Genomic DNA, 11287 nt, shown 5'->3' with positions numbered 1-11287 from the left:
TCAACATCCGTTTTATCCGTTAGACGTCCGTTAGAAGTCCGTTGGTGAATTTATCTGCCAGACCTCCAATGGATGTATAATGGACACGTAACGGATACAAAACGGAAACGAAACGGACGAGTACCGTACAAAACGGACGCCTACCGGTAGTTCAACGGACATTTCATCCGTTGGATGTCCGTTCAAAGTTTTGAACATGCTCAAAATTTCCCAGCGGACAAAACGGACTTCGACGGATAAAACGTACGCTAAACGGACATGCAACGGATATGGACGGACGTCTAACGGATATGGACGGACGTCTAACGGATAAGAACGGACGTCTAACGGACATGAACGGATTGAAAAAAAGTTATCCGTTAGGCATCCGTTCGAGCTATCCGTTAAGGTGTGACCGAGGCTTTAGATCTTTCAAATCTGCACAATGTATATCCATATACATTGAAAGCGTGCACCTCCTATTTAAATGGTATTTAGGGTATATTTTGCAGATCTCAGGAGGTAGAAACTTAGGGATTTTTCAGCAAAAATGTTCAAATAACTAAATGTAACACCTCTACAGCCACACGAACCCTCATGAGACCATTCATACGGTCAAAAGTATTAATATATGTTTAATACCTATTCGGGAATGTAATTATCTGCAATGTTTGTTTCTTTTCACTACATCCGAAGAAGCGTTATATGATTTCTGCTAGGTTTTAACATTTTTAATCCAATCGAGACCTACTATACATAATTTATATGTTTTTCAAGATGCTTCAAACATGTTGTTTTGTTGTTTCAAAGAAGATCTAAGAATGTGTGCTCCAGTTTCTAAAAAGAGTTAGACCGTAGGTGCCTCTCGTTTGTCACTAGTTTCAGCGTGAAGTTGCAATTTGTTTGGTTTTTTTTTGTCCCCAGTTTTGTCTATTTCTCGTACTTTCTCTTCCAAATGCTTGGCGTTTCTTTTCTTGATCACTTCCTCTGGTCCCGTTGACACGGTAAAGCCATTCTGTGACTATGAAGGGGCGTTCAAAAAGGCAAAGAAACCATGTTCTGTCATTACATTCGCTCATAACTTCTATGAAAGCTTGAAGGTGAATCGTAATCTTCTTTAAAAAAACTAACATGTAAAAGCTTATTCACGTGCAAGAAGAAAAAAAATAAAACGAAAAAGAGATCAAAGACTCAAATGGCCGGTTTGCGCAGAATAGTTCGTAAACCGTATAGAGAATGCTCTATGATTGCATGCTTACATCCACTTTTATTGAACTTAGGTGTACAGTTGTCTCATTGACATACTTCTCTTTATTCATATATCTATTATTGTAATACTAATCATGACTATGTTGAGTGTATTGTCTTGATGCAACTTGATTGACATGGTTGTATTTGTAAAAGAGCCCTAGATCTGGAAAATAATAATAAAAAAAAATGTTTGAAACATGAAATGTAAAATGGTATGTGCATCACTTCATATTAAGTACAATATCCCTGTTAAGTTTCATGGATCTAGATCTTGGTCGAAAACTGTAGGAGAAGTTGATTGCACAGATTAGTTAACCCCTTGTCCGGACATCACGAGCCAGGTCCAAGATAGAAATACGGTCAGCATGTTTATGATTATGCAGACATCTGAGAGAAAAATCAACCAGACTAAAATGTTTTTGGTGGGTTTAGTTTTGTGACAGATTGAACTTTTTTAACACTAAGAATTTATCAAAAGTACTTACTTAATGAATTTCGTCAATACATAAGTATATTATATTTGTCTTACCATCCATCCCAATTCCCTCTCGCGGTTAACTTACTCGCACAAACGTACACCTTTCCGTTCCCGATTAAGCCCCCCCCCCCCCGTCCCCCCACCACCCGTGTGATCAGGGAATACAAATATGGTAATTTTGGTCTTCTTTCGACCGTCAGTAAAATCTTTGCAATAATGGTGAGTCCGTTTGGCTGTGCCTGAAGTACAAGTAGGCAGCCTCGTCCAGTCAGAAGAGGGACGTTTCAGTCGAATCGGATTTTCGTGTGCAATGCTCTATTAAACTGAAGAGAAACGTGGAATGTGTCAGAGACAACAACCTAACTAAAGAGCAGAACACAGGTCAAGGCCACCAATGGTCATTCAACAAAGCGAGAAAATCCCGCACCCGAAGGCGGGTTTCAGCTAGCCTTTAAACAAAAATATGTACTAGTTCAGTAAAAAAGGACGTCACACTAAAAGACTTGAAAAAAAACCCAACTTGCAACAACTCTTTAAGAGGTCCGTATATGGCCTGATGCAATGTAAAATGTCTGTCTCTATAAAAAATTATCCTATTGTTCCAGCTAGTAGCAGTCTAAATTTCCCGAACTTTATTCCGGACAGGCTCAACTATACATACCCTACCTATTGTATTATGTTCATTCTTTCCGTCTTAAATATGCACGTAATATTTGCCACTCGACGTTACGCTACTACACAACTTCTAGGTTGAACAAACTTTATCCCTGCCTGTACAAACCTTACGGAAGGAGGATGGTTTTTTTTGTAAATAGTTTTTATGAATATGATGTATTAAATAAATAAGTAGTTATGTTATGAATGCATAATTGTCTATATTTTGCAATCCCATTTCAATCATAAAAGGGTTGAGCTTTTATAAAGAAAATAGTATCGCCGCAATGCAACATGCCCTTTCCATTTGTTCTGTAAAGTCAGAGATATAACAGTTAGGAGGAGTTTTTTTGTAATTTGCAAAATATTTTTAATCGTAGCTTATCATACAGTATGAGTTTTGCTCATGTTGAACGCAGATGGTGTCCTATATTTGTTTTCTACATAATTTAATATTTGATATATTTGGTGGATAGTTGTCTTATTGACAATTGTAGGTAAATCTATATTTAACAGATGAGGGCCCTCATGGGGTTTTTGATTATGTGATTACTTGGCCGTTTTTTTAATGATTATTTGATTATTAAGCCAAATATTTCATGATTATTTGATTACCTAGGACTGTATTTTTAGTTTATGATTATTTGATTACTAAAGATAAGCAAATATTTAATGATTATGTGATTATATTGGCAAAAAAATGGTGATTATGTGATTACTAGGACCCCCCATGAGGGGCCTCACAGATGTATGACATTTATAGTGTGTTGTTTTCATTTTGTGTACAACGTACATTTCCTTATTTTATATGACTGAACATAGAAATTGTTCAATCTTGTCACTCTCATCCTGAACATTCATGAAATATTTGCCACTGGACATTAAGCAACCCACAATCTATATATAAATCTTGTCACAGATACAAGTAGAAATACAAATTATTTGATTTTACATGATTCCCTGATGATATGTAGTGCGTAAATTTTCAGAAGGTGTCATTCAAAATATTCAAATGCCTCTAAATAATAAAATAATTTAACCTCAATGCTGAACTGAAAATGTACTTATTCATTATTTTAATACATAGAAATAATATAAATGATTTCATTCTCAAACAAATAACAGGTCTCGTATTATATTTGCACTCCGTCTTTATTTCTGTAGATAATTAATGCTTTGCGTCTGTCATCAAACTCTGAACCTAGTATGGCTGCTAAAGACTCTTTCAGTTCCATTCGTTTCATCTTCCTATCATCGTTTTCTGGATCTATTGCAATTCCTTTTAACTTGTTTTCTATATGATCCACCATTTCATCATTTTCCGCATGATCGATATTGTCAACAATCGAAACATTTTTCTCGTCGATTAGAAATGTTTTCCATCCACTTCCCCGTGATGCGGCTAATTTTATGACTGTTCTGTATTGTAAACCATACCATGTACATGATTTTATAACTAGATGTTTCAGTGATGTACATTCTTCTACCATCCTTATCAAGGAGTTGTCATAGTTTTTTAATCCGCAGTACAGTTCAAACCTTTTTAAGGTTTTGCTGTACTTAGAAGTAATTGATTCAAGCATTAGATCAGTTACTCTGGACCATTCAAGAAAGACAACTCTTGAAAGTGGGCAGTCAAATGTCAACATATTACTTAAGACAGCTGCTTGTACTCTGGGTATTACCCAGCAATTCACAGAGAAATTAGGGTTGATATCGGTTAGGCATTTCCATGACGACGGATTGATAAATGGAATGTGGAATTGTGGATTACTTTTGCCATGTGTAACGTATATCTTCATTAACTGTAGCTTGTCAACTCGCTCGCAGTGTGCAAACTCTTTCAAAAGATCATTAGACAACATCGTCGATCTAAGTCGCAAGCTTTTTATGTTCTTTAGGTGGCTTACTAATTCTAAAACCATTCTTCTGTTTGGTAGAGTCGGTTGGTAAACTGATAACATCTGTCTAGAGTCGGGCCAGAGGATACTAAGATGCTCTAATCGCTGAAATGTTGGGTTTCTGACTATAACTTTTATAATGTCTTGGTCCTCATGATAATCTGGAAGGAATGGCCAATATTGTATATCCAGCTGCTTTATTCTCTTCGCATTTCTAATAAGAGATAATAGTACAACCATATCTTCTTTAGGTGGTCTTGGTATTTTTTTACGCAAACTTTCACTTCCCGGATAATATGGGCCAACTTTCAAAATCAGCTTTTCAAGTGAACATTGATTACTGAGCTTTAATAATACTGGATGCCAATCTTTAGGCATACCTATAAGATGGCCACAAATATTTATTGTTAAAATCTTAAAATATTTACCAAACTTTGATATAAGTATCTTTGCATCATGTTCTTCAATGGTTATAGAGTCATTATCTTTATCGCTTTCTATGCACACTTCGTACTGACGCCAAAGTTCTGGATCATTAAATATATTATACATACTATGACAAACCATAGATGCTCTGTATTTTGAAGATAATGGTAAAAATTGTAATATATGAATAATTATTTCCATAGGCAGATCTGTTAGAAATAGTCTTTGCTGGCACTCATTCTCTTCCATTTGAAATTCTTTTGTCATATTACACTGCAAAAGAAAAGAAAATTCAATTTTAATTTAAAATTTTTATTTTACCCCATTTAATAAAAATGATAAAAACATTGAATAAATGTCAACTAAATGATCAATCTCCTTTTTTCTTAATTGATTGCAGGGTTTGTTCGTCGTGCTGTGTGTATGCTGTAGAATGTGTTCCAGCTAGTGCGTGCGGTGAATATAAAAAAGAAGATGTGGTATAATTTCCAATGAGACAACTCTCCACAAGAGACCAAATGACACAGATAGCCTCTTTTTAATACATGTAGTTATGCGGTGTTTGTCTGTGAGAGAGCTGTCTATATTTAGTTTTAAATAATTAAAATTGTTCGATTTCTAATCCATTTCATTTGAACTCTTGACGATAGTTATCTCATCGGCAATCATACCACATCTCTTTTATTTTTTTAAATAAAGACATGCTGTAATCTTCATATACCGTCCTTAATAAGGGTCTTGTCATATCCATCACAAATACCAACATGAGTGTGCCAACTACATGACTGTATGAATAAGAGGCTGTCAAAATAACGACAAACAGGGTTTTCTATCATTTAATAGTGTAATCATTTTTTGTTTGTTATTTTGATCAATATGGACAGTAAGTTGATCTTCACATTCTGAAATTTTTGCCCGGTCTATAACCAATATAATGTACCCTGTGTTTACCATACTCCCCACAGGTTGACAATACCATTCCGTTACTAGCAATGAAGCAGACAGGGAGTTGTGTATACATTGTATAATGCTCAAAGAGGCTGTTTCAATTTACATAAAGTACAAAGAAGGACACAAATAATTAAGGAAAATTGTCAACAAAAATACAAACCTTGTTTATATGCTTCAGTTCAATAACGAGAGAGAATTGAATATGATTTCGTATTATCAACACGAGTTATTATATTCAATATGACAATGAGTATTGCTATCATCAATGATCATTAAAAGTAATATTGAGCAAGACATTTTGACCCGGAGGCTCGATAATTGGATGTTACGTTACATAACATTAGATAATTAACATTATGTATAAAGAGGTAATAATTAAAGATAACAACTGAAAACCGACAACAGACATTACTATTGTTTTATCATAATTCAAAAGAAGAATTAAAAAACAATAATAATAGATAGGTTCCACTAAAGTCAAAATATAGGACACTACAAAAATATCTAAACTTTGCCTGTCAAATAAATATGTTTCAATGACATTTTTGTCCAATTTCTGTATTGTACCTTTGATATGCGTTCACTTAGATACTTGAATTTAACTGAAACTCGTATATCAATACATTTTTTTAAAAATCAACATTAGCTTTTACTGCATTATATGTTACAGTATTCATTCATACCAATTTAAAACAAACTAAGTCATCTCGCAAGCCTCCAGATTTTTTGGAAAATTTAGTGTTCACCCCCAAAACCGGTTTGACCACAACATAAAAATTTCAAGTTTATTTACAATTTTCACAGTGTGTATATGTTAAGTATGTTTAAATGAACATATGTTCCCATAGTTTAGGACTTTATTCATTATAGGTTGTAAAATACAGGCAAAGTTTATATGTTTATGAAGTGTCCTATATTTTGACATTAGTGGAACCTTACACTTGGTTGATTGTTGGTTGCTTAACGGTCAGTGGCAAATATGACATGCATGTTCAGGACGAGTGTTTACAGAAAATTCAGACAATTCTGAATAAAACAAATAAGTATATGTGTATTCAAAGTACCGGTCACCAGTACGCTCTGATGGAAAATAGAAAGTGTATTCAAATTACCGGTCACCAGTACGCTCTGATGGAAAATAGAAAGTGTATTCAAAGTACCGGTCACCAGTACGCTCTGATGGAAAATAGAGAGTTGTCTCATTGGCAAACATACAATGTACTACATCTTCTTATTATATATAGTATCTCTTAATCATGCAAAAAACTATTGCCAAGGATTCAAAATATTCTTTTGCGTATGACAAGGGTAATATGTATTTTATCAATGTATTGCAATGCACAAAGACATGAGGGTCTTGACGGGGTTTACAGAATAGAGAATAATGTGCAAAACGTGATAAATAAATGGCAAAAAATAAATGATAGAGAACATAGGCCCAAAAGAAAGAAGGATGGCGTAACCAGGCTGCAGCTAGCGAACAATAACGCGGTATATCCATCGTATATGGGGATGTTGATATATAAAGAATACAGAAGAGGGTAGACGTATATTGGTTAAGAAACCAAGTAAAATAATATTTCTTGTCATATTATCCACTACATGTATATATATATTTACTGTTTTTTATTAATTTTATTGTGTTTTTCAAAGATTTAAATACACTTTTATGTATTAACGAAACTTCCGCTCCCGTAAGGCTCACGAGACTACGATTATAACGTGATTGATCATTCTTGTCGATCGAGTCAGACCAGTCTTCCTATCGCTTATTCCGTCTTGATACATTCGGCAGCGGGATGTTTTCATGATCGTTTAAAAAATTTTGCAAACGGATGCATATGCACTCAGAGCTTGTTTGATAGGCGATTAATTTTACCCTACCTTTTGGAATATTTATCAATAGTGAATACTTTTTTATGCCCCACCTTCGATAGTAGAGGGGCATTATGTTTTCTGGTCTGTGCGTCCGTCCGTCCGTCCGTTCGTTCGTCCGTCCGTTCGTTCGTCCGTCTGTCCCGCTTCAGGTTAAAGTTTTTGGTCAAGGTAGTTTTTGATGAAGTTGAAATCCAATCGACTTCAAACTTAGTATACATGTTCCCTATGATATGATCTTTTTAATTTTAATGCCAAATTAGAGGGTTTACCCCAATTTCACGGTCCACTGAACATAGAAAATGATAGTGCGAGTGGGGCATTCGTGTACTGGGGACACATTCTTGTTTTTATATATTTCGTATCTATTCCTGAAATTTTAATGGAACGAATTCGATTTTTTAAGCTATCACTTGTGTCCCAAACTGCATATAACAAACCTACCGCTTTGGTAAAATCTTTGAAAACAACCCCAATATCTTGGTAACTCATTTTAGAATTAATTAAAAATGAGCTAAGAGACACTTACCGCAACTGTTAATGGCTCGACTGCTATCCTTCGAAACTCTCATTGTATTTCAGGAATCCTATTACGGCACCAATTTAAACCATGTGTCGTTACGGTTTAGAAATACAAAAGTTTGAATGATAAGTTATATTAAAACTATATGAAAATAATACGTAAATAAAAATGTCTATATGCATTTCGGTGCGAGTACAAAATTGTTCTAGAAAAACTACAAAATATCTCTCAACTAAAAGGATTGTCTATAATAATAAATTCTTTATTTAAAGAGGGTAATCTGAGTTAGTTACAATAAACTAAACATAGGTAAATGGTCATCATCATTTTGCCTGATATCGAAGTTACAACATCTACTTGCATAATATATAATAAATTCTACAAACGTATGTATTCAACTATGTAACACTTATGCAAACTAAGAAATCATGAAATAAAACTCCTCAAACACTTATTTTTTGTTAACCGGAACAAGTGTGGACACAGATCAGTGTGGATAGTCTGTTTGGAAGACTGACAGTGTTTTCTGACAAAACATGTTCTCTGTTTTTTTCTTCAAGGTGTTCCATGTTGAACTGTTGTGCACAATGATAAACAACCAGTACCAAACTCTGAATAGTGTCTTTAATTTATTTAATATTGAGTTTTAATTTTCAAGACTGTCACGGAGGAGACACTACTTTAAATCAATGCCGACCGTTCATAGGTTTTATGAAGCTAGACATCGCTTTCAATATCAAATCTACATATTAGTCAATGAACTGTGGGTGATTCTTGTATGTAATATAAGTAGTGTTGTCAACGGTTAACCGGTTTACCGGTTAACCGTTTGAACGACCGACTACCGAAAACAAAAAAACGCTAACCAGTAAACCGGACTTTTTTTTCAATTTTGATAGATTTGATATAATTTGTATTGAAATCATTAAATTGGTATGTTTTCTTTAAAATTTGTCGTGGTAATTAATTTGACAGATCAATTGTCCAGTATATTGATTGCTATTGTTAATCCAAAAATATGAAAATTAATTGGAACTTGTCTGCTCGGGGCAATATTTTAAGGAAACATAATTGGTATACATGTTTTTTCAACAGTAACTTTAAATCAGTAATACGATTAAATTTTACAATTTACTTTATTATTTCATTTTTATGCCCCATTTATGGGCATTATGTTTTCTGGTGTGTGCGTCCGTTCGTCCGTCCCGCTTCAGGTTAAAGTTTTTGGTCCAGGTAGTTTTTGATGAAGTTGAAGTCCAATCAACTTGAAACTTAGTACACATGTTCCCTATGATATGATCTTTAATGACAAATTAGAGATTTAATCCAATTTTTACGGTCCACTGAACATAGAAAATGACAGTGCGGATTGGGCATTCGTGTACTTAGGACATGTACACATTCTTGTTGTTCTTATATTGTGTAGACCTACATCTGAATGTGCAATCTCCGCCATGCAAGGCTTTGTCGACACTTTAAACGAAATGCTAACTAAAATATTGAGAAATGCAAACCAATGTGAATGTAATCAATGTTTACCTGATAGTAACAAGCTTTGGCTCAATCAGTTTAAATTGAAACAATCCACATTTATTTTGGAGACAACAAGAGAAAATGAAAGAATCATCGGTTTCAGGCATTCAAATTCTACGAGATCTATAGAAAGGCTTTTTTTTATTTTTCAATCTGAAGTTTGTACAAACGCTATAGTTGATACGGTGTATTTGATCATCAAAAGTCAAACTTCGCCATGAATCTTTACAGACAATCGTTATGATACCAAAGAACAAACTTCAAATCATCGTATTATAAAAACGTAAATGTATGACTTGAATGGAAGATTGTCACATTGACACTCATACCACATCTTCTTATATCTATATGTCATGTATGTAGGGTACTATAGATAAGGCCTTCAAACATCAACTTAAACTACCGAATAACCTGTTAATCGGTCGAACGATTATCCGAGTGACCGGTTAGGCAAAAGTGTACGATTTGACAACACTAAATATAAGCATTCCTATAAAAAATAAATTGCATTTGCAACGTTTCATTGGAGGATTTCCTACCAACATTTTAACTTTGAAATAACTTCTACAGTGCTATATGGGTATCGTCAATAAGACAGCAAGACTCAAACTTTAAAACAAAAAGATTTATATATGGTCGTCAATGATTAAGAATGCCGAATTCTCATATTGAAAATTAGGAATTTTTGTATTGTTTTTCTAATTGCAAAATTTGCATGGGGTTACGTTAATTGTATATTTAGCGTGTTTTGAAATTGCATTTATAATCTTATTTTTGTGTAAATTGTTCAATAATCATATCAATTGCACACACAAATTTGCAAGCCCACATCAAAATTGAGAATGGAAATGTTTGATTTCAATCTTTTCGTAATTTGTACAGTCACAATTTTATTAAGAAAGAACACGTTATTATAGATCAGTTATAATGGTATTTTTTCAATTACAACCAACCTTTTGAATTGTATAATCTATTATCTCAGGTTCCAATCAAGTCACTCTGACCTTGATTTTGACATTTTTGATCGAAAATTTTTGTCTGATTTCTCACCCGCTCATAACTTTTGTACTGTAGAACTAATAGTGACCAAACTTGCTATGCAGATGAATCATTTGTGTAAAATATTAGGTAGGCACTTAAAGTTAACCATCGAGGGACGTTAACTACCGAGGGTAGTAATGAATATTCATCTTTACCGGATGATTGACAGCGATGTAAATAAAAACATGAGAGTGATTACCGTGTGTCAACGTCATATCAAATTAATTCAATTTAATTGTTAGAAATACTGTTTTCTGCTGAAAATTAAAAAATAAATAAAATTGAATGGAATGGAATGGAATTGAGCTATGTACAATACAGTAAATATTAGCAATTAGAATTAGACGGTAGACAAGCATATTTTGCCTATTGATTCTTTTTTGCATGCCTATTTGGTTATATTATAATGCAGTAATTGTTTTGATACTGTTTAATGTTTAAATAAGACCCATATGTGAACCATTTATGCACTTTTAATATAAAGATCAGATTCACACAGGATCATACAGTTCGAGCTAACTATTTTATGTACGACAGCTATTACTGAGGGGGGATAGGAGGGGTCTTGATCCCGAAATCCCGGACTTGAAAAAACGAAATCCCGAGGTCCCGAATTTAAATAAAGCAAATCCCGACATCCCGAAATCCGAAAAAAAGGATTCCCGGATCCCGAAA

The 11287-nt window shown here is 34.0% G+C and overlaps 1 protein-coding gene across 1 annotated transcript; it reads right to left on the bottom strand.

Annotated features, from left to right (window-relative positions):
* Positions 1 to 3490: 3490 nt before the first annotated feature.
* LOC139487024 (F-box/LRR-repeat protein 21-like) lies at positions 3491 to 8723 on the bottom strand. The gene is made up of 2 exons (XM_071272044.1): positions 8045 to 8723; positions 3491 to 4962 (listed from the first exon to the last, which is right to left on the bottom strand). Exon 2 carries the CDS (start codon positions 4954 to 4956, stop codon positions 3496 to 3498), a length of 1461 nt encoding a protein of 486 aa, XP_071128145.1. The 5' UTR covers positions 4957 to 4962; positions 8045 to 8723; the 3' UTR covers positions 3491 to 3495.
* Positions 8724 to 11287: the final 2564 nt, after the last annotated feature.

Source organism: Mytilus edulis, chromosome 8 (genome assembly GCF_963676685.1).
Source record: "Mytilus edulis chromosome 8, xbMytEdul2.2, whole genome shotgun sequence".
NCBI lineage: Eukaryota > Metazoa > Mollusca > Bivalvia > Mytilida > Mytilidae > Mytilus > Mytilus edulis.
Note: the sequence above shows the minus strand (reverse complement) of the source record. Positions and strands in the feature narration are given on the sequence as shown.

Coding starts and splice junctions, on each gene's coding strand:
- LOC139487024 (XM_071272044.1), bottom strand. CDS start 4,956: ATGACAAAAGAATTTCAAATGGAAGAGAATGAGTGCCAGCAAAGACTA.